We start from the raw sequence: 25542 nt of genomic DNA, 5'->3' as shown, positions 1-25542 counted from the left end.
ATTAAAATAAGCTCAACAGGGGCGCCTGGGTGGCACAGTCGGTTAAGCGTCCGACTTCGGCTCAGGTCATGATCTCACGGTCCGTGAGTTTGAGCCCCGCGTCGGGCTCTGGGCTGATGGCTCAGAGCCTGGAGCCTGTTTCCGATTCTGTGTCTCCCTCTCTCTCTGCCCCTCCCCCGTTCATGCTCTGTCTCTCTCTGTGCCAAAAATAAATAAATGTTAAAAAAAAAATTTAAAAAAATTAAAATAAAAAAAAATAAAATAAGCTCAACATTATTAGTCAGTGAATGCAGATTAAAGCCACAGTAGGATACCCTGACACGTTCACTTGAAAGGCAAAATTAAAAAAACTGATAATATCAAATATGGGGTAAGATGCTAAACAGTTGGGATTCTCCCATATTGCTGATCAGTATGATAAATGGTAAAACCACTTTTGTTTATATAAAGTTAGACATATCTTTGAGGGGTGTTGATCTACCAGTTCCACTCCTAGGTATTGGCCCAAAAGAAATGAAAATATATCCATATCTACGTTAACACTTGGACAGAAATCTTCTTAACAGGTTCACTTATAATTGACTGTTTTTCCACTTAGCAGGTGAGTAGATAAACACATTACAGTGAATCCATACAGTGCAGTACTACCCAATATTAAAAGGAAAGGACTGGTGATACATACATCAACATAGATGGATTTCAAAAACATGATGAGCAAAAAAAAATAAATAAAAGGTATTTTAATACCTCTCAGTACATATTGCATGATTCCATTTATTTGAAATTTTAAATAAGGGAAACTTAATATATGGTAACAAATAATTTCACTGTTTTTCTGGGTTAGAGGATTGTCAGTATGTGCACAAATGGCTTTGGCATGATAAAAATATTGTAAATCTTATGTGCGGTGGTGGTCGCTCACTTGTATATATTTGTCAAAACTCATAGAACTCTTATTACTCAGCAATCAAAAGGAATGAAATCTTGCCATTTGCAATAACATGGATGGAACTAGAGGGTATTATGATAACTGAAATTAGTCAGAGAAAGACAAATATCATGACTTCATGCATTTGTGGAATTTAAGATACAAAACAGATGAACATAAGGGAAGGGAAGCAGAAATGAAAACAGGGAGGGGGGCAAAACATAAGAGATTCTTGAATATAGAGAACAAACTGAGGGTTGCTGGAAGGGTTATGGGTGGGGGGATGGGCTAAATGAGCATGGGACATTAAGGAGGACACCTGTTGGGATAAGCACTGGGTGATTTACGTAGGTGATGAATCACTAGATTCTACCCCTGAAATCATATCATTATTGCACTATATGCTAACTAACTAACTTGGGTGTAAGGTTTTAAAAATAAATAAAAAAAACTTATATAAATCTACACTTAAAATTGGTCTTTATTCAGTGAAAGTTATGACTCAATAGAGATGTTTAAAAAAAACTGCATTATATGATTTAGATGTCACAGCTTCAAAAATAAGGGAGTTAAAAAGGTAAAATTTTAGCTCAATTCTGGATATTTTGGGGGTCTTTTATTGTCTGTGAATTTCTGATAGATGTGTCCTGTAGGGAACTAAGGCTTCTGTTCTATACCACATAGGAAATTATTAGGATAAAATATAGATTTGATAGACTTCAAAATGGTATGCTATTTGAGTCCACAGGTGTATATAATATTGTCTCTAGAGAATTATTTTAATGTGATGCTTGACCCTGCCACAATCCTCTAACAACAGTGCAGTTATGATTGTGCAGCCTGTTCCCAGAGACCCCACATACTCAGCAGAGTCACTGAATGCCATAATGTCAAAATAGTTACCACATGTGCGCAGATGACCAACTCTAACCAGCACAGGGCCTATTTATTTAACTGTCAAACTCAGGTTTCACCAGCTAATAAGGCATATTCAGGGAAGTTCCAGGTGTTTAGGCTTAAAAGGGCTATCCCATTTGTTCTTCCTTGATATTTATACCAGAGACCCTTCCTAGACTTTTTCACTCTGTATTCAGGCTCTGGCCTCTAGGAGTATGTTTGTATGTATATGTGTGTGTGTATATATATGTGTGTATTTAGACAATGAAACAAGGACAGGACTCTGAAACACATTTCAGCACAAAATTCAGAGTATAAATGAACAATGAAATCAGACATAGAGATAAGAAAATCATTTTCAGAGATGGAGTAGTGACATATTAAATATGAAAATCATGAAACTTTTTAAAAAGTGTGTTTATTTAATGTGGGAGGTGTGTGCAGAGAGAGGAAAAAGAGAATCCCAAGCAGGCTCCACACTGTCAGTGCGGAGCCCAACACGGGATTGGAACTCACAGACTGTGAAATCATGACCAGATCTGAAGTCAAGAGTTGGCACTCAACCAACTGAGCCGCCCAGGTGCCCCCCAAATCGCAAAAATCTTTTAATATGTATGGCACTTAGATGATAATTAGTGGAAATGATTTAACATTGTATTTGATTAAATAATGACCATGAAATAGCAAAATGATGACAATTGGTGCCAGTAATTATTTGAGAATGATAGAAAGAAAAAGTTGATAACTAGAAAAACTTGAGGAGATTGCTTTGAAAACAAGTGGAAAAATAGCCCAAGAAAGAGGTGAGGGCATGTATCAGAAACATGGTCATGAGGAAAATGGAGGTGAAATTCTAGCATGAAGTGCTGAGTGACTGACCACTGGTTGACTGTGTGACCAACTTTTGACTATGACAGGTAACTTGGAAAATAACCTTGAAAAATAAGTATTTCTCACAGAATCTTCAGCTTTCAACTGAAAATACTGTTTTACATGAAGTATACAATTAAAGCGAAGATATTAGTTTAACATCAATTCTAATACCTAGGTTCTAAAAGTGAATTTACTCATCTTTATTTCTGATATTTTTCTAAACGCAGACAGAAGCAAAAGCTAGCAAGCAAGGAAAGAAAAAAAGATGATCCTTATTTGTTTTCAGAAGGTATCCCCCCCCGATTTTATTTTCAAAAAGAAAATAGTAATTTTTCTCTCTCAGTCTTAGCTCTGCATCTTTAGAAATCATTGTTTTTCCTAATTATTCAAAGTTTGCTAGTAATGTACTCCAAATATCTATAATGCCCATGACCTTCAAAAATAATTTTGCTTCTGACCAAGGTTGAAGTTTGGTAAATCTTAGTTCTAGAGATGAAACTTTTAAAGAACATATAAATAAATATTGAAAATAATAGAAATCATTTCTATTGTACAGAGTAAGGTTTTATCGGTATATAAAGTGATTTTGTCCTGAAGTCAATGGCATAAAACAAGAGAGAAACTTTTCAGGTAAATGTGTAAGGAAGTGTAAGGAAGTGTAATGTGTAAGGAATGTGTAAGGAAGACTCCCCTCCTCCCCCAAAATTCCAAGTAAGTCTGATCAGGTTCATCAAAGATGAGTTTCTTAGAAGCCACAAATCTTATCAGATGGAGCCTGTACTTTATAAAAATGAGGTCTGTTATTTTGCTTCTCTTTGCTGAACTGCAGGAAGCTGCATGTGTGTTGTTGAATGGATGGGGAAAGATTTATTGTTAAACACTTTGAGTGTTGTAAGATAAAGTGCTCTGTTAGACTGCATGTACACCATCCTGCCACTTTGCCTTTTATGAAAAACCATTCTGACAGTCCATTCAGGGTTTTCTGAGGTTTGGAAAATTGAAAAATGCTCCTCACTTTGCCTTCACTTTCAGAGGGTGCAATCAGGCACCACATTTGCCCAGGTGTATCCTCAAGATTTCCAACTTTCTCAAGTAAAAACTGTTAAACCACTTTCTTAATATGCAGTTGAGATTTTTTAGAGAGTTAAAGTATACGGGCTTTTCATGCATACATATATTAAAATTTATATCAGTGTATGTTCAGAGAGATTCCTTAAATGATCTCTTTTAGTTATCATTTATGATCAAAACAAACATGCAATGAGCATTTACTGTATACCAGTCCTTGTGCTAAGCATTTAACATGCATTATCTCACCTAACACTTGCAGCAAGAAATTAACTCAAATTACAGATGAAATATGCCAAATTAAATAGCTTGTTGGAGTCATTACTTAGAAATCAGACCAATCATACTTCAAAACACCAAAGCTATACAAATTCCCTGCAAGTATAATCATGAGAAGTTTAAAAAAAAATAAATTTTTGTAATGTTTATTTATTTTTGAGAGAGAGAGGCAGAGCAAAAGCAGGGGAGGGGTAGAGAGAGGGAGACACAGAATCTGAAGTAGGCTCCAGGCTCTGAGCTGTCAAACCCACAAACCACGAGATCATGACCTGAGCCGAAGTTGGATGCTTAACTGACTGATCCACACAGGCTCCCCTAAAAATATTTAATTTTGAATATGCTATTGAGTTAAGAAAGCAGATTCTAAAAATGTTCATTATAGATCTTCAGTCTTTGGTTTGTTGTTAGTAAAGTAATATAAAGTAGTACTGATCCAAAATACTCCCCTGCTTAAAATGAGTTAGGCTTATATGTAAAAGTACTAATCAAAAGTGAATCTCTATTTCTGATGGAGAATCCTCTCTCTGCCATCAATGATAATCTGAAAGAAGGCCATTTCTGAGGGAAGGATGGGTAGAAAGATTAGGTAGAAAAACATGGAGCCACAACAATATTCTTCTTATCTAAATGATGCTATAAGAACTTATTCAACTTGCATTCCTCCTGAAATGAGTTATTGAAATTGAGTCCAGGAAGAGCCTGAGCTTGCCCTGAGAACTCTCACTCACATCACAACTCCAGCCAGCCAACAGCACCATCAGAGATGATCTCCAGATTGAAGGTGAGTACCATCTTGAGACCATCATAATATTGGTTCCTAGGAGGCTGCAGGTGATTAGTGCCACTTCCTCCTATTTGATCTGTCACATTCCTACCAATAGGTTCCTGCTTTCAAACCTGAATGTTTGGCTGTTTAATTTGTGTTTTCCTGTTTGTTTTTGTTTTTGTTTTTTAATCTGTGTTTTCTAAGCTGCGTGGTTGAAGGTAGACATGGGAGTTGGGGAAGAACATGCTGCCAAAAATTAGGCATAACCCTTCTTACAATCTTATTGGGTCAAGCAAGTAAGGTGCGGGCAGTGTCCTACCCAGTAGAAAACAAGCCCAGAGTCTTGAAACCACTGAGGAACTCTTGAGATCCTTGGCTTCCCTTCAGGGCTTGAGGCTAAGACCAGAGTGGGCTATGTCTTGCAGAAGACAGTTCTAGTTGCCTAGGGTCCCGTGTGACTTGTCTCCAAATTCAGGATGTGTCACAGGTCAAAAACATCCTTGGTTGGCCCTTTACCTCATGAGCCTATAGACATTCTTATTCTCCCAGTCACTTTCAAAGGACACAGAAAAATAAGAAGCACTTGCTAAATACTTCTGGGTAATTGCAGATTACTGAATGAATAAGTCAACAACTTTATTTTTATCATGTCTCTTCAGATTCAATTTTTAAATTATTCAAAATCCAAATTGATCTTTAACAGAAAATATGTTGTACCCATGAACCAACTAAAAGTATGCAGCATTTTACAAATTCTGCTTCATAAGTTTACTTCCCTTTTCATCTTACAATTGTATTTCTTCTCTTTCTTTTTTAAAACTTTTTTCTTATTTTTTTAATGTGTATTTCTGAGACACATAGAGACAGAGAATGAGTGGGAAAGGGCCAGAGAGAGGGAGACACAGAATCAGAAGCAGGCTCCAGGCTCTGAGCTGTCAGCACAGAGTCCAACGTGGGGCTCAAACTCACAAACTGTGAGATCATGACCTGCGCTGAAGTCGGTCGCTCAACTGACTGAGCCACCCAGGCGCCCCATCTTCTCTTTCTAAATTATTTCATCATGTCTGATAACATTTCAGAAAGAGAAAGGAACTATTTCTGTGTATCGTTACATTGCATATAAAAGGTCGATTTTAAAAAATGTTATCTACATTATCATTTGCTTTATTATGTCACTAATGAAATACTCAATTTAAACCTCAGACTAGGTAGGAAAGAAAAGACTATTCTCAAGTTGAATACTTTATCAAAAACTACATACAGGACATACTCCCAAGAAGTAGGCCCAATACTAATAATTTTCAGATGCGCAGGTAATTTATACAGTGCTGAGGTCTGGGCAAAATTTGCTGAATAAGGGCCTTAACTCTGAATATATTGTCAGTCTGTGTAATATATAAGTTGCAGTAACAGCATATGATGGTTACTTCATGAGAGACACATATTTGAAAGCTTTTGCCAAAAGGAGAAATAATTTTGTTTTGTAGGAAGTGCATGACCCTGGTAGAAGTAACATGATTTTTAAGCCAGCAACATCGGTGCCTGAGAGCAATTAATAAATCCTCTCCAGCCTCATTCTTCTTCTAGAGTCCAGGTTCTACCTCTTGACCCTATATTCATCCTATTCCCTCATTACTGCAACATGGAGAATATCGTCGGCATGCTAACATTATACAAGACTCCATCTATTAGAATTCTAATGTGTGCAAACCTTATAAACTACAAAGTCCTTATTGGATATTATGTTTCCCTATGGATATTTAAAACGTGTTAATTCTAATGATGTGCTCTGGGTAATTAGATAGGAAAAGAAAATCAATTGTGAAATAGTCTCCATGAAAAATGACTAAAGATTTGTAAATTTTGAGTTTTAGAAGAAAATATATACTTGTGGGAATTTTGTTTTCTTGTATAAAGCAAATTTTATATAAATAAAAGTTTTTTGTATAAAAACATTAACTTTCTGATAAAAAGATTGGAAAGATTCAACCTGTGAAATTCAGAAAAAAAATTAAAATTTCTCTCACAGAAATATAGTTAGCTGTGTGAGAGGGGGCATTTAAAAATAGATGTTAGAATCAACCATTATTTCAGGATATGTTTTTGGATAAAACACAATCTTTCAAATGGGAGGAAGGATGTTTCATAAATAACATTTTTGCAATCGTACTCCCAAGAACTTTACATTCTTGTTCAATTGCAGATAACAGTGACTAAAACTAACCATAAAATTCTTTCTAAATTCAATGGTTATTTTTGTACAATCATAAGACTGAACAATATTTTTCTCTGTGTCTTCAGTCAGTATATTTTCATCATTTCAAAAGTAAGTCTTTTCCTAATATTTAAATTTCTGTTTTAGGGTCCATTTCTTTGTTTTTCCTTTTTTATAAAATGTGTGTGTTTCTGTTTTTAATATTAAAAAAAACAGAAATTTAAATGTCTCTGTCACTTAAGCTGAAAAACTATAAAAACTATCAAACTGCTTTTTTACATAATCAGTCAACAAACAACATTACACCCACTTATTTTTTCATGACTTTATGTACCATGTTGTCGAATTGCCTGACAGTAACAATAATAAAACAGCAAAGTGTAGATAAATACCAGAGTAGAAATTGAAACAGGAAACCCATATTTTCCTGGGGCCCTCACAGACAGCTCACTAACAATAAGAATGATGAATATGATAACATGCATATCAGTGAATTTTCAACAACACTTTAGGTTTTGTTCACACTCATACTTATCCAGTTGATTAAGGCGATTTGCATAATTTAGAGGTAATTCCTTTCTGAAAGCTATGATAAAATGCTCTGATTGCAGTATGTCTAACTTTTCACATGTGCAATTTTTTCAAGGAAACCTAGAAATGAGCAGGAAAAAAAGGTGAAAATATTTCTAGACCCTCAAAGCAGTTTTTTTTTCTTTAACAATTCCTATTTGTTTTTCACCTCCTTAAGTCTTTAAAACATAAAAACCCATGTAGCAAAGGTATGATTTAAATATTAGCCCAGCAGTTCATTTTGTGCTACTGTGTGTGAGTATCGCAGACAGACTGTAAGTCCTCAGTATCTCCATTTCCTGGTATTTATGCCTTCGGTGTTATCCCTCTATTTTGAGTGCAGTATAGATCTGAATTTATTAACTCATTTCTCATGAATAGAATATTGCAGATGTTATGGGATTCTCAGGTTAGGTTATGCAAAAGACTGTTGCTTTTGTCTTGAGAGACTTCTTTCTCAAACTGAGAACTCCAACTGAGTTTTCTTAGTTTCTTGGGGACGTATACTGCCTTGTTATGTGCGGCCCTATGGAGAGACACATATGACAAAGAATTGATGTCTACAGCCAATAGCCAGAGAGGACCTAAGACCTGCCGGTTGCCTAATCTTAGTGAATTTGTTGCTATGTCCTAGGGAGACCTCAGGCCCTGAAACCTCAAACTAGCCCATCAGTAAGGTGTCCCTGAAGGTTCTTGGTCTTATAATGAGAAGGAATTCAGAGACAGACACAACAGATGAGCAGTACAAGCAGGAAAGTTTATTAAAGTGAAAGTCCACTCTTGAGATGTGAGAGTTGGTAAACTCAAGACGGAGTTGCATGCCTTGGATTTGTGTTTCTATCTTTTATTGAGAGTTGTTAACTAGGGGGTAGAATATTCATTACATGAGACAGGGATTTCTAAGAGGCAGTGTTTCATGCTTTTTCTTTCTTATTTGGTCAGGAGTTTTGTGTCATGATACTTACCATCTTAGACTTGCCTGGTTTCATCTGGCTTCCTGTGGTTTTTTTGTTGTTGTTTTGTTTTTTGTTTTGTTTTGCTTTTTGTTTTTGTTTTTGTTTTGGAGTACTACCAGGACAGGCCTCTGACTCTTCCAGTAGCTGGCCATGATTTCCCCTTTGGTGACCTCTAGGAATCCTGCTAGAAACTAACTAATGGCCTCTAACAAATTTAGAAGTGAGTCCTCCCCAATTGAGCCTTCAGATAAGACTATGGCTCCAGCTGACAGCTTGGCTGCAGTTTTATGAGTTCTTAAACTAGAAGCACTCTGTTAATTTGTGCCATGTCAGAAATCTTGACTGTGATATAATAAATTTTTATTGTTTTCAAATGCTAAGTTTGGGAGTAATTTGTTCCTCAGCAATAGATAGTTGGATATCTACTAATTATACAGATACTGATAAGTGGATGATAGATAGATACAGAGTGATTTTATTATTCTGAAAAAAATTCCTTCTTTTATTTTTTTAAAATTTGTATTGCAATTTACAAGACTATAAAGTGATAATAGCCAATAGATTACCTCAAAATCTTTTATGGGTAACTTTGGAGAAGGCTCTTCAAATGATTGTGCCTACAAGCTACACAAAATGGCCTTGAACTTCCACTCTAGGCTACATAAATTTCTCGTCTTAGGAATTCCCACGAATGATTATTCCAGAGCAGGTTTTGTTTAGACAGAATATATGCAGAGACCTGGATTGCAGCGATACTCCTAGAATTCTCCATTTTCAGAATCTATCAAATTACTTTTTCTACTATGAATTTTCCTGACATATAGTGCTGAGCTGAAATTTTGGGGATTATTTTTTGTAGAATGTGGTCTTGAAACACTTGTGATGGTAAATATTAGCTTAAGTTAAAATTTTAAAGTACCTAAATTTATCTTCGTACTAATCTATTGCTTTTTAAACCCCTTTCTTTACTTTTGGGAATGTCAACTCTTTCACTGATGCTTCAGGCTTGCAGACTTTCTGTTCCCTTTATTATTCTAGTGTTTTAGTCTCTTTAATTCTAATTGCCTCCTCCCAGAAAATCATGATAATCTGATATATAATTTCTTCCCCTAGATATCTGATAAAGTCTCTTAAATTGAGTTAATAATAATCAATAGGATAGTAACATGTTACCTCAATATTTGCCTAATTCATTCTCTTAAGAAGTGATGGCAAGCCACTAGACATCTGTGCTAGTTATGAATCTAAGCAAATCTTTATGAATTTCAGGTATAAAAAAATACTTTCAGAAAAAATAATTTTGGGGACATGGAAATATTTCCTAAAATTACTCAAATCACATCAGTCACGGCCACACTAACTACCAGGACTAAGAGGAAAAACATTATCATAGGTGTAGAAAGCTGCAGTCGACAGACTCAACTGATACACTTTCACATATTGAATTCTCCTGTCTTTCCCAAAATACCTGCTCTAAAAAACTTACATTTCTATAATTCTTGTTGCTATAAAGAATAAAATAGCATAGGGAAAGTTATCTAAATCAAGAGAAAAGATTAGTCTAATTCAGTTTTTTAGAGTATTCTAAGACAAAATTATAACTCAGTTTTACAGATGAACTTCCTTAAGATTCTGGTTTTTATAGAGATTTTTGTTCATATATTTGTTATTTAGTTGCTATTACCCAAGAGAATCTTGTTTCGAGAAAAAAATTGATAAATGACAATGGGGGAGCAGCCCATAAATCTGAATAAATGTTGTTCCAGGGTCTTTAACTGCATTGCCTAGTATCTCAGGCCTAGGTTATAGGGGATTAAGGCAAACTTGGACTTCTTGGAGTTTAACTAGTACTCACGATTAAGCCATTTGTGTCTACAGACATCATTGTAGCTGTAAATACCAAAAGGGCACAGGAAAATTAAAGAAAATAACCCAGTCTGAAGGACACTAGTTTTGTCTGAATTCTCTCGATATTGTTGCTTATTTTTTATAAGACCTCATACTTCCTTTAGAAGACTCAGTAGTCTTCTATCACACCCTTTTCTATCACACAGCTTCACCCTGGTATCTGAACTTGATCAGCTCTGTTAACAAGTGAGACTGAACTTGAAATTCTTTTGTGTGTCCTTTTTTATTCCTGGTACAAAATTTGGAGTTTAAACTTAACAAAGGAAAAAAAAAAAACCTCAGGTGCTTTATATGTTTAAAAGCTATATAAGAAATTAAGTTTTAGTAGATAATTTTGATAAAAAGGACAAATGATATTAAAACTGGAATTAATAATAGGATACTGTGCTTTATCCTAACAATAGGATAAAGTAACTGATGACTTTTTTTTATCTGAACTATATTTTGGATCATTTTAAAGAGTGATATAATAGTCAAACAGATATTACACTAGACACTCATAACAATAGACAGAATACATATAACCTCTGACCTAACTAGAGGCAGTATGCATTGTGATTAAGAATTAAAACATACACCAAATTCACTGGGCCATTGTAAATGAAAAGTAAAAAAGTAATAAGTCTTCTTGTAGACCTTACAGTCTGGTAGCAATTAAATCAATAATTAAGAAAGTAGTGTGTCACCAAATAAGATATTTAAGTCACTGTGGAAGCATAAAACAATGACACCTAATTAAATCTACTTTAAAAATTTTCAAGAACAGCAAAAATTTATTCTGGCCCTTAAATATTAATTTTTTCCACTCATAATGTAGTTATACACTTCTTAAAGACAGTGTAAAATCTCACCTGATGATGTTATATATTTTATATTAACTCTAGTATATACCATATATTAGTTCTCTAATGTTTCCATAGTTAGGCAAAAAGGGGAAATGCTTCATAACAAAAAGAACACTTGTTGCTAAGTAAATCAAAATTGAATTTTTTTAGATGCTGTTCTTTAAAAAAAAGTTCAAATTTTACTTTGTGTCTTAATAGTTTTTCATCACTGCAGCACTTCAACTTCAAATTAGCAATGATATTGTCTTAATATGCAGAAAAAGTTTATTTTGAGTTTCACTTTTTTTTTGTAACTAAAGGTTAATTGGAAATTGCTTTGAACTCTACTCCTTAAGAAATCTCTCCCATAAAGAAGGGTGGTGTGTGCATACAAATTGTTGTGTTTTTTTTTTGCATACAAATGAGTACTTGAGACTGCATTATTTCATTTATAGTGTCTGTATTAATACAAAGGGAAACAGAACACTGACTGATCCTAATTATATCAAAAGACCTGCTTTTATTTCCTTTTAAAATTTATATTTTGAGTACTAACAAGAAATTGTGGTGTTTGAGATAATCTTTAATTTGAATTTGCTATTTAGAAATAGAAATAATGTGCTCATAATTCAGTTCCATTATCAAGAAATATCAACTATATCTGTGACATCTGACTGAAAAAGATTCAATAATAGGTTTTACTCAGAATGGATAGATATGATTAACTTTTCTATATATACACACATTAAAACAGAATTGCGGGGCATGTTTTCCTACTTGAAAATATTTTTTTTATGTTTATTTATTTGAGAGAGACAGCCCGAATAGGGTAGGAGCAGAGAGAGAGGGAAAGAGAGAGAATACCAAGCAGGCTCTGTGTCATCAGCACAGAGCCCTGTATGAGGCTCAAACCCACAGACCCCAAGATCATGACCTGAGCCAAAATCAAGAGTTGATACTTAACTGACTGAGCCACCCAGGTGCCCCCAACATTGAAATATTTATAAGACTTATATGGAAAAACGACTTCATTGGAATAGAACCACTGGAGAAATATGAGGGGAAAAAAAGGACCAATTCAGGAAAGAAAAGAATAATCAGGTACAGAAAAAATGGAGATATTTATGAGCTCCAATTTAAAATTTTTATTTTTTAATTTTTAAGTTTATTTATTTTTGAAGGACAAAGATAGACAGAGCATGAGAGAGAAACACATAGAATCTGAAGCAGGCTCCAGGCTCTGAGCTGTCAGCACAGAGCCTGAAGCAGGGCTCAAACTCATGAATGATGAGATCATGACCTGAGCTGAAGCCGAAGTCGAACACTTAACCAACGAGCCACCCTGGCACCCCAAAACGTAGAATTTCTTAAGACAAAGACATCTACCTATGCTACTGGACCTACAACTGGTAGAATAAAAAGTTTCTAAGAATACCAAAAATAGTCCATGGAACATAGAAAAATATGTACATTTGGCTATTTTGAAATCCAAAGGGCATTGAACACATAGAATATAAAAGGTAAAGATTATTTTTACCTCTAGAGATAAAGCAAGAAAATGCAGTTGCTGCCGTTAATGTTTTTCCTTGATCAGTGATAATATGTTATGTTATGATGGTATTGAACTTACATAAATCTCAGGCATATGCACTGTTTCTGTTTTATTTAGATATATTGGTACATTTTGATGTAAAGATTTGATATATTTCATGTACAGAAGAGATAATTGCTAGCTCCGTATGTTTCTCTGGAGAGAAAGTAGGGGTAATATTATCAAACCATTTTTTAACTCTTATAGTATTTTCTATTTTTAATACAGTAGTTTTTTTTCCTGAAAAAAAGAAAAAATATTACTAATTTGGCTTTACAAAAAGGCCACCTCACCAAAGTGAAATTTATTGATAATTTGTCAAATAGGATTCGATGTGAGAAGGGGGGGGTCCAATAGTGATGTTGGATAATCTATAAACATTTGCTTGCAATTTACCCATTTTCTTTGCTATATTTAATTTATATGCCAAGGAGGTTGAGTGGGAAAATGCTCGCTTGTGAATGGGTATACTATTCTTCAGATCATGCCTCTTATTCTAGCCCTTGAACAATCTACTCTGATTCTTCTTTGTCAGGAATTTAATAATATTCAGGCAGAGCTATTTTGGGGTGTGTGTGTGTGTGTGTGTGTGTGTGTGTGTGTGTGTGTCTGTCCTTTCATTATTTTTTTTTCTTCTCAGGAATGGTTTTCTCAGTCGTTTATAAAATACTTCTCTATTAACACAAAGAAATTTGGCAATTAATTACAGTTTATTCTGTGATGTACATCTGTGCAGAATGTCACAACCACTACCAAAGATGGGTTTGCTTATCCCGACTAAACTAGTGATCTCCAAACATTTGTTCACATACAAGTAAAATAAAATATTAGCAAGCACTCACAGTATACATCCATTTATTCATTAATTACATGTGATTATCTACTAAATTAAAGGCATTATAAGACCTTAAAATACATACAGAATACATTCAAAAATACAAAATTTAATAGGATACAAACATATATACATCAAGAAAACTTTTATTTTCTTACCCTACCATTTACAGCATGGCATTAAATGTATGTACTTCATTTTTCACTGTTAGATTGATTTTTATACTTACTTCTGAGGTTGCTTTTGTGTATTGCACATAGCTATTCATAGACATGAGCAGATCATATACAGATGTGAACAACAGGTGATTTGAAAATGTAGGGCAAGAGAGAAACTCACCTTGAGTGAAGACCTGCTATGTTTCAGTCATATAATTATGTGCTCACATAATTTAATCCTTACACATTTCTATCAAGATATTGTATTTATTCATTTTTACATCTTAAGAAAAAGTAATTTGGAATTTTCCCCAAGCACATAGAAGATTTATGTTGGAGAACAGTATTAAAGCTAGATTCTTATTGATGATAAAGCCTACTTGTTAACATTCACTGTTTGGACCTTCAAGTGAATGAAGCCTTAGTCCCAGTTGTATGGAGAAAAATATTCATACATGAACTGCTGAGAATATTTTCCAAATGACCCTCTATGTGTATGCCTCCTCTTAAAGTTCCTCCGCAGGTCTACTTTTGGATACTTTGTTCTTTGAATAAGATTAGGGGACACACAATTAACTCAGGTTAAGCTGTTAAGCCATCTCTATGTTCATTTATGTGTACTTGGATGACTTTAGCTGTCATCTCTCTCTGGGTGATGAAATGCTGGTCCCTTCATAGTGTTTTCCAATCTCCTCCAGGCAAAAGATAGCTGTCTCAGAAAGAGGTGAATTAAAATTGATGATTTCAATGTTGGTATTTGTCAGCCTTTCCTTTCATGGGCGCAAATTGAGTGATTTACCAGGATTAGATCATAGTTGTCTAATAGAAGTAATAATCACTAGGTGGGAATTAACAAATGCTCAAACTGTACAAATATTTAAATGAGTGCTATTATTCATTTTTCTTCAAAGTAATTCTCCAGGAAAAAATACTGCAAAAATTCAATTGATTTTTTTTAATTATAATAAAAATGGATTATGTATATTTCACTATGGAAGGACTTGGAAAGTTTTGAGATAAGAAAGGTAAAGATTAATCTGGGATACCAGTCTTAAACAACTTCTCATCATTAATATGGCTATTTTTCTCCATATTTAATTATTTTCTCAAAAATAATATGTAGTAAAATTACATTATAATATAAAAAAATGGTAAAGTTTCTAGAATCATTCCTTATGCCTCACTGGATTTTCTTTTCAGAAAAGGCAAGGATCTATGACAATGGGAGGAAGAATTATCCAGAAACCCAATAGATACAATTTTGGGTACAAACCTTTTTCTTCCCTCCCTTTATTCTAGTTGTCTGTAGTACTCCTACCAGTGTATACATTATCCTATCCTTTTCTATATTATCTGGCAGCAGATAATAATTTTATTACCACTTCATTTACAATCACTTCCTTTTCCTATATTTATGAACCTGATTTTCAACTTCAATTTGCTATGACAGTTTCTTACATGCTTATTGAAAAGTATTCCTTCTGTCAGTTGACTCACTTACATGCAAGAAATCAAGGGGAAACTGCTTTCCATAGTTACTTCGGACCACTTTTATGTATCATGATTTACCAACAACTTGGTGTTTGAAAGTAAAACTTTAAACTTAAGTCTATTGAATTCATATACATTTTCCTTCCTTTTAAATTACTTTTGGGCTTGGATCACAGTTTTTATGTGCGATGAAGACTAATTATAAAAATTACAAGGGGTAGTAGATGAAGTAATGGACATATCAAATGATATAGAAGATAAGAACAAAAAAGCCAATATATATATTTTTTTTAATTTTAGAAATAAAATAATTATATACAGCCAGGCAAAAATTTCCAACATAAGGACAGCATAATTGGAATATCCAAAGGGAAAAAAAACCTGTAAAATGCAACAAACTTATCCTTCTAATATTTTTAAAAATAACTCAAATTGAATAATGTCTACATGACATGAAAGAAGATATATACTGATAAAAAAAGATGCATTATATAAGTGGGGAAGTCAACCCAGAACAGAACAGACATCTCTGAAACATAACAGAGAAAACTACCAAATTAAAAAACAAAAAGAAAGAAACAAAAAACACTGACAACAAAACAACAATATAAAAAACACTTCAGACCTTCAGGTAAACAATGAAGTCATGAGAGAGGAAATATATTCAGTTCATCATATGGCTTTTTTTTTTTTTAAACGTTTTTTATTTATTTTTGGGACAGAGCGAGACAGAGCATGAACGGGGGAGGGGCAGAGAGAGAGGGAGACACAGAATCGGAAACAGGCTCCAGGCTCCGAGCCATCAGCCCAGAGCCCGACGCGGGGCTCGAACCCACAGACCGTGAGATCGTGACCTGGCTGAAGTCGGATGCTTAACCGACTGCGCCACCCAGGCGCCCCATCATATGGCTTTTTGAAGGCACTGCTCAAAATTGAACAAGGAAAAAAACATTTTTAGGAAGCCTAAAAGTATAAATGAAATATTTTATTTTCAGCCAATCTGACTTTCAAGGATCAGGCTTCTGGAAAAACTGTTTTAAACATGTAAGATCTATAGAAATAATTTCCTTATCAGCCTTTTCTTAGAACATATTAGGGAACAAACTTTATCCAGTAAAACTTGATTAGTAAAATATGACAAATGGTTATAATTATTAGATGACAATTGTGATTATAAGAGTCTATAGGAGTGAAACATAGTAGATTCTATATGTGTTGACAAAGTATAATAATGTCATTTAAAATGTGAGGAGGATCAGGAGAAATTACTTTTTCATATTAATAAATGGAGGTCAGAGTAAAGTAAAAAGTAATAAAAATAATATTTTTTTTGAGAGACAGATTGCGATAGAGCATGAGCATGCGAGGGGCGGAGGGAGAGGGAAAGAGTCTAAAGCAGGTTCCATGCCCAGCATGGAGCCTGATGCAGGGCTCCCTCTCATGGCCCTGGGATCATGACCTGAGCTGGAATCAACAATTGGAGGCTTAATCGACTGACCCACCCAGGTGCCCCCAAAATAAATTGAAAAAAAGAAAAAGGAAAGAAAAAGCAAGGCAACCAACCCTAAATTCAAACTAAGATAAAAATTTGAACCCTAAATTCAAAAAAGATAAAGTGAGACAACTATAATAGTTATTCTATTTAATAGTTATGGCACACATTTGTAATAATGATGTAATAATTATGAATATCTGTTCACCCCCTAATACCCAAGAGCCTTGGTAAAATATAAACGACATGATATGGAAGATAAACAAAAAGAAATTAATATTAGTAGATTTTAGTACTTCATTCTCATTCTGAAGAAGATCAATGAGTAACCATCAAAGAGATGTAAAGATGGTCTAGGGAACATAAAAATTATGACAACGCTTTAGAAATACAGGCTTGGATGTCAATAATCCACTCTTGACAATTTTACTGCTCTTTGAAATCCTAATTCCCACTGTTATTGATAGGTAAAATTAAAATTTAATTGACATCAATACAAATCTTCCAACTAATTCCCTAAAATATAACTAAAACAAACTATACACATATACATATAGATAGATAGATGATAGACAAATATATAGGTAATAGATAGATACATGATAGATGATAGATGATATAACAAACAATCATGTTAGGAAATACAAGACAATACATGTCTTTCTTCCAGCAAACAATCACATTAGAAAGTATAAGACAGTACATGTTTTTCTTCCATTATACATTTGATATGTTTTTTAAAACACAGTAGTGTGTTGTAATGTTGTGATGCCTCCTTTAACAACATGCAAAATATCCATTCCCTTGGTGGACAGTATTTGCAATTTTTAAAATATTAACATATGATTCTAATTTTTCCAACAACTTTAATTAAAAAGCTTAACAATGCTCACTTATAAATATTGACAGAAAATAGTCTATAAAGCTTAAATATTAAAAAAAAAACATCTGTACATATGATAAGTATGTTAATTCAGAGAAAAACATTTAATTTGGTCCTTGTCTTAGTCAGTGTAGGCTGCTATAACAAAGGACCATAGACTAGGTAGCTTATAAACAAAAGAGATTTATTTCTTATACTTCAGGATACTGAAAGTCCAAGATCATGGTTGGGTTCTCTGAGAGCCCTCTTGCAGGTTGCAGAATGCAGACTTCTCATTGTATCCTTTTATTGTGGAAAGAGAGCTACCTGTCTGATTTATTTTCATAGAGATAATAATCCATTCATGAGGGTGCCACTGTCATGACTTAATTATCTTCCAAAGGCCCCACCTCAAAAATCATCACATTGGGATTAGGGTTTCAACATATAAATTTTGGGGGGACACAGACTTTTAAGCCATTGCAAATTTTCTTAGTTTTTATACTTTGTTATTCATGTAGGTAAAGAACTACATGACTAATTTCCTTTTTCCAGCCAGTCAAATCTTTAAATCCATACAGTTTAAATTTATTTGCAAAAAGCATTCTTGAAGACTACGCATAAACTACTAAAACTCTTCTAGTAAATACTCCATTCATTATTTCCTGGCTAGTAAATCCCATACAATTATTCAAAAGAAGATCTAATTGAAGTCAACACTGCCTGTGGCTTTCCTGAAGTGGGAGGGGAAAAGTCAGAACCTTTCATAACATTGTTCATCTCACCTCAAAAATAACAAGAATGAAGTAAACTTTCTAATGGTGACTTAAAACAATCAACTCTATTAAGCAACCTTGTGTCAAAGGGAGAATTTAAATACAATTGTGGCATTTGTTAAAACTACTATAATGAAAATGCACAATCTGGGGCGCCTGGGTGGCTCAGTTGGTTGAGCGTCCGACTTCAGCTCAGGTCACGATCTCACGGTCCGTGAGTTCGAGCCCCGCATCGGGCTCTGGGCTGATGGCTCAGAGCCTGGAGCCTGCTTCTGATTCTGTGTCTCCTTCTCTCTCTGCCCCTCCCCCATTCATCCTCTGTCTCTCTCTGTCTCAAAAATAAATAAAAATGTTAAAAAAAAAATTAAAAAAAAAAAAAGAAAATGCACAATCTTAGGATAAATAGGATAATTACATCCCAAATCTAAGGGAACATGTAGCTTTAAATAATTAAAAATGAAAATAAAAGTGCAAAGAGAAGTACTTACAGGAAATATGCAATACAAAAGCTTAGAAAAAGAATCAGAAGATCATTTTGAGGAACTTCTAAGACAGGAAACAATACAGGTTAAAACAGAGCTTTGTAAATTAAAAAGCAAAATAGATGTAGATCTAATGAATATGCAACATAGAAAAACCATTAGCTTTCCTAAATTGGGGAAAAAGGAAAACAGAAATTTACAAAATAAACAATGAAAGGAGGAAAAAGCTATCAAAACAGAAGGTATTTTGAATAAAATAGAGATTCTTCACACAACCTTAGAAAAATAAGACTTAGAACATAGGTTAACTGGAAATTGTCTAGCTGTTATGCCCAGAATTCGTGATCCCCAAAGACCACTAGGGAGCCGAGTACGATGCAAAAGCAAAGAGCCTTTATTGGAGCTAGCTCGAGCTCAATCCCCTACCTGCACCGACTCAGCGGTGAGATACCAGGGAAAGAGAGTGAGTTTCAAAAGGACAAAGGTTTTATTGGGGCCTGGGGGCAGTTGGTGAGGTAATGGCTATGGCCTCAGCCGATTGGCTGGGGAAGGGTCCTGGGGAAGGGTCCGAGTCCTATTAGGCAGGTGAGGGGGGGTTTACTCAAGGGGAGGAGGTGTGGTCAAGGTGAAGGACACAGAACAAGATGGAGTCGGCAGGCGTAGGCCCGCCCTTTCATAGCAAAATGCAATTTATCCAAACTGACCCCCGTAGAAACAGACAGTTAAAACCTACCAGTTACATAGAAGATGTAAAAAAATTTAAGAAAGTGTGCTTCAAAAATTACCACAACAAATACATTTTATAGGAGTCATCTATCAAACCTTCAAATACCATATAATTTCATTGCTACTTAATACCAAGTTATAAGAAAAAAAATGTCTAACCCCTTTTATGTAGAGAATATACCACTGATACCAAGATTTAAGATTATTTAAACTGGGTGGGGGGAGGCAAAGAATAAGAAGAAATAAAATTACAGTTAAATCACTCTTTAAGTAAAAAAAATCACAATTATATTTATAGATGATAAAAAGGCTGTCAAGTCAATTTAAAACACATTTTTGATAAAAATGCATAATGGCTTTTGTAACTTGATAAACTATGTAAACCTCAAATCAATACCTAGGACTGTAAAACAGAACAGAACCTTAAAGAATTCTTGTTAATGTCAAGAGCAAGGTAAGAATGTCCATTCTCACCACAAATACCAGTATTGAGAAAAAAAAAAAATCCCTATCATCTCTACCACTCAACACAATTTGTTTTCTGGGCTTTCTATTCTGTTCTCTTGATCTGTGTGTCTATTTTGGACCAGTACCATACTGTTTTGATTACTAAAGCTTTGTAGTAGTAGATCTTGAAATCTGGAATTGTGATTCTCTACCTTTGTTCTTCAAGATTGCCCTGGCTGTTCAGGAATTTGTGTTTCCATACATGGCATTAAATGTGTAGATTACCTTTGGTACCACGGACATTTTAATGATATTGGTTCTCCCAATCCATGAACATGGAATGTCTTTCCATCTATTTGTGTCTATATTCAATTTCTTTCATCAGTGTTTTATAGTTTTCAGAGTATAAGTCTTCACTTCTTTGGGTAAGTTTATTCCTATGTATTTTATTCATTCATTCATTCATTCATTTATTTAGTGCAATTGTAAATGAGATTTTTAAAAAAAATTTCTTTCTGCTACTTCCTTATTGCTGTACAGAAATGCAATAGATTTCTGTTTATTGGTTTTGTATCCTGCAGCCTTCCTGAATTCATTTATCAGTTCTTGTAGTGTTTTGGTGGAGTCTTGAGTGTTTTCTATACATAGCATCATGTCGCCTGCAAATAGTGAAAATTTTATTTCACCTTACCAATTTGGGTGCCTTGTATTCCTTTTTCTTATCTGATTACTGTGTCCAGGACTTCCAGTACTATGTTGAGTAAAAGTGGTGAAAGTGGACATCCTTGTCTTATTCCTGATCCTAGGGGGAAAAAAAAAAACTCTAGGTTTTTCACCATTAGGTATAATTTTAACTGTGAGTTTTTATATATGGCCTTTATTATGTTGAGATATATTCCCTCTATACCTACTTTGTTGAGAGTTTTTATCATAAATGGATGTTGTGCTTTATTAAATGCTTTTTCTGCTTCAATTGAAATGATCACATGGTTTTTACCCTTTCTCTTGATGTGATGTATCACCTTGATTGACTTACGAATATTGAGCCAAGCTTGCATCTCGGAATAAATTCCACTTAATCATGGTGAATGAGTTTTATAACCAATTGTTAGATTTCATTTGCTAATACTTGGTTGAGGATTTTGAATCTATGTTCTTCAGAGATATTTGCCTGTAGTTCTCTCTCTCCTCTCTCTCTTTTTTGTAGTGTCTTTTTCTGGTATTAGAGTAATGCTGGCCTCATAGAATGATTGTGGAAGATTTCCTTCTTCTATTTTTTTAAATAGTTTGAGATTAATAGGTATTTATTCTTGTTTAAATATTTGGTAGACTTCACAAGTGAAGCCATCAGGCCCTGGACTTTTATTTGTTGGGAGTTTTTTGATTACTGATTTAATTTCATTGCTGGTAATTGGTCTGTTCAAATTTTCTATTTCTTCTGGATTCAGTTTTGGGAGTTTATATGTTTCTAGGAATTTATCCACTTATTCTATGTTGTCCAGTTTGTTGGCACATAATTTTGCATAATATTCTCTTATTATCTTTTGTATTTCTGAGGTATCAGTTCTTATTTCTCTTTTCTTTTTTAAAGATCTTATTTATTATTATTATTTATTATTATTTTGTTGTTATTGTTTCACTTGTATTTCATAATTATAAGCTTCACTCTGAAATCCAGCTAAACTTGGAGGAGAGTAAGGAAATCATGGGACCATGGAACTGCAGCAGGAGCACAAAGATTATAGGAAATTTTGATCATATGGGGGTGGTGGGGTGCTCTCCCAAGCTACAGAAGGAGTGGTCCAGTGGTTAAGATAAGACACAGGCCAAAATTTTAGACTTGTCCATAGTCAGCAATGGTGATCTTCCCACTGGTCTTGCCATTCCTGGACCCAAAGCACTCCCTGGCTTCCACGATGTTCATGCCCTCCTTCACCTTGCGAAACACCACGTGCTTACCATCCAACCACTTGGTCTTGGCGGTGCAGATGAAAAACTGGGAACCATTCGTGTTGGGTCCAGTGTTCACCATGGACAGGATGCCAGGATCTGTGTGCCTCAGGATGAAATTGTCATCATCAAATTTCTCTCCATTGATGGACTTGCTGCCAATGTTATGATGGCATGTGAAGTCACCACCCTGGCACATAAATCCTGGGATAATCCTGTGAAAGCAGGAAACTTTGTAGCCAAATGCTTTCTCCCCAGTGCTCAGAGCACAAAAGTTCTCTGCTGTTTTTGGAACTTTGTGTGCAACAGCTTGAAGGAGACCTGACTCGAGGGCTCGCCACCCATGGTGATGTCATAGAACACAGTTGGGTGGACCATGGCTGGACAGTGTGGGTGGTTCCTGGGCAGCAGCATCTGCAAGGCCTGAAGATTTTATTATTAAGTAATCTCTACACCCAAGGTGGGGCTTGGATTTACAACCCCAAGGTCAAGAGTCACATGCTTTACTTACTGAGCCAGCCAGAGACCCCTGGTTTTATTGATCTGTTCTGCTGTGGTTTTTGTTGGTGTTGTTATTTGTTTGTTTAGTTTTGCTCTAATATTTATTATTTCCTTCCTTTTATTGGTTTTTGTTTTTGTTTGTGCTTCATTTTCTAGCTCCTTTAGGTGTATGATTCTGGGTATATGTCAATTTAGGTTGTCAAAGAATATAATATTTGTTAAGGTAAAATTCTTCAGGGCACCTGGGTGGCTCAGTCAGCTGGATGCCTGATTTCAGCTCGGGTCATGATCTTACCATCCCATGAGTTCGATCCCTGCATCAGACTCTCTGCTGACAGTTCATAGCCTGGAGCCTGCTTCAGTTTCTGTGTCTCCTTCTCTCTCTGCCCCTCCCCCTACACGCACTTTGTCTCTCTCTCTCTCTCAAAAAGAAAATAAAAACATAAAAAAATTTAAGTAAAATTCTTCATCTGCTTAATATAGCTATTTCTGGACTCCAACATCATAGCTTGTATAAAATTTATTGCTGAATTTTAACCTAAACACTTAAAAGAGCATACTAAATACTAAACACTAGAAATATTAGAAGAGCAGGTAAACTACTACTTCTGGCAGATATGGTATATTAGATAGCTTGAGCTGCTATAACAAAATAGCATAGACGGGGTGACTGAAACAACAGATACTTACTTCTCACAGTATTGGAAGCTGAGAAGTTCAAGATCAAGAAACCAGCCTAGTTTCTTAGGCATCTTCTTGGGTCTTGTAGGTGACTGCCAACTTGCTTTATTTTCCCATGATCTCTTCTTTGTGCACATGGAGGGAGAAAGAGCTTTCTGGTGTGTTTTCTTATAAGGACACTAATCCTATGGGATCAGGGACCCACCTCTAAAGCTCATTTTGTCTTAATTACTTCTTTAGTCCAAACACAACCACCCTGGAGGTTAGGACTTCCACATATGAATTTGGTGGGAGGGGACACAAAATTTCAATTCATAGCATACAGCGGTACTTTATACTATCATTTCACAAGAAAATACGTTTATCTTATTATGACATTTGACTCTGATAAAGGATTTTAGTCTGGTGAGAGACTTACAGAGTTTTATAATGAATGTCAACAGCAGGATTATATTATAATCATGGGAATTTGATTTGCAGCCAAATATAATTGGCTAATGAAACTAGTAAGCTCAATTTTTATCCCAGTGTTTTAACATTTATTATTTTTCCAAGTACTGAATTTAGCCACAATTCATTTTTAAAAACTCTATTCTTTTTTTCTCTTTTCTGAAATTCTACTTTTTTCATCGATCCCACAACTATAACCACTCATCTGAGTGTACAGCAGCAGATAAGCCAAAGCCAAACAGTTAAAATGACAAAAGGACATATGAAATTGTGACAGCTCAATGTATTATCATAATGCAGACTGAAGCTCCATAAATTTATGGGATATCCCAGGATTGGCTTTGGGATGCTGAATCAGAGATAAATGTGTCTTTATAGCTTTTACTAAGTTACTGGACAGTGCTTCATCTGCTGCAAAGCTGAATTTTGTGAGAGTTTGTTAAATAAAACCTGAAGTCTTTTAGGCAAGAGCTTTAAGGATTGTTATAGTTCCTATTCTTTACTTGTGTCAAAAACATAATAAAGACAGACCTCCACAGTATGGTAGACATACGCTGGACAGAGGATGGTTATTGGGAATCTTTATTTTTACAATGAATATATGAAAGATTTGCACTTCAGCTGTGTATCATTCATAGCATGTTTTAATATGTCTATATCTTTATATCATCTATATCTATATAGATAGATAAACTGGCTACAGTTGTGACACTTGACATTGAAAATATTTACTTACCGGCCAGTTATTTATTGGATATGTTTAAATACTTCTTCCCAGAAGATAAAAGAGAATGGTAGTAGAATCATTTGTAGTCTAATTAAATAATCTTGGATATGATTAGTGTAGAACTTAATATCTCATAAAGATGTAAGTATACTACAGATATAAATATATAAACATTGATATAGTAGTCTGAGATATAAATGTAGGCATAGATACATCTTAAATATAGACATACTCGACATACTCGTATTGTATGATTACATATTTTATAAATGCATTCCTATTATGTTTTCTAAATGTATATTATAATAGTGTAACATATGTATACATGTCAGAAAGAGAGGAGGAGGAGAGCTTGCACAGTTTTTTTTATTTTTTTTAACGTTTAGTTATTTTTGAGACAGAGAGAGACAGAGCATGAACGGGGGAGGGTCAGAGAGAGAGGGAGACACAGAATCTGAAACAGGTTCCAGGCTCCGAGCTGTCAGCACAGAGCCCAACGCGGGGCTCGAACTCACGCACCGCGAGATCGTGACCTGAGCCGAAGTCGGCCGCTTAACCGACTGAGCCACCCAGGCGCCCCTTGCACAGTTTTTATAAGCATAATAGGAAGATTAAAAGAGATAATGCATGTACAGTTCTTATACCTGAATTTTCATTTCATTTCATTTCATTTCATTTCATTTCATTTCATTTCATTTCATTTCATTTTTGAGAGAGAGAGTGTGTGTGAGTAGGGGAGGGGGGTAGAGGGAGACAGAGACAATCTCAGGCAGTTCCCAAGCTCAGTGCAGAGCCCAATGAGGGGCCCCATCCCACCACCCTGCAATTGTGACCTGAGCCAAAATCAAGTTGGATGCTCAATTGACCCAGCCACCCACGCACCCTTTATCCCTGAATTTGTAGGTATTATTGATCAACATATGACAACTAGTCTTAGAAATTTTTTTCATAGATGCCTTATTTTATATAAAAAGGTATGTATTTAATAAATTTTAATCTAAACAAAAATAATTGCTTAGTTTCTTGGAGATTTAGAGAAAAGGAGTAAATGATAGTTATAAAATAATTGGGCTTGTTACGCACTGAGGA

General features: G+C 34.8%; 1 protein-coding gene across 1 annotated transcript; it reads right to left on the bottom strand.

Moving 5' to 3' along the window:
• Positions 1-21978: 21978 nt before the first annotated feature.
• LOC115521132 (peptidyl-prolyl cis-trans isomerase A-like) lies at positions 21979-22472 on the bottom strand. The gene is given in 2 exon segments (XM_032594157.1): positions 21979-22400; positions 22403-22472. Coding segments are annotated over 2 exon segments (492 nt in total).
• Between the last annotated feature and the right edge of the window lie 3070 nt (positions 22473-25542).

The sequence above is a fragment of the Lynx canadensis genome, chromosome C1 (genome assembly GCF_007474595.2).
Source record: "Lynx canadensis isolate LIC74 chromosome C1, mLynCan4.pri.v2, whole genome shotgun sequence".
NCBI lineage: Eukaryota > Metazoa > Chordata > Mammalia > Carnivora > Felidae > Lynx > Lynx canadensis.
This window is presented reverse-complemented; position numbering and strand designations above follow the sequence as displayed.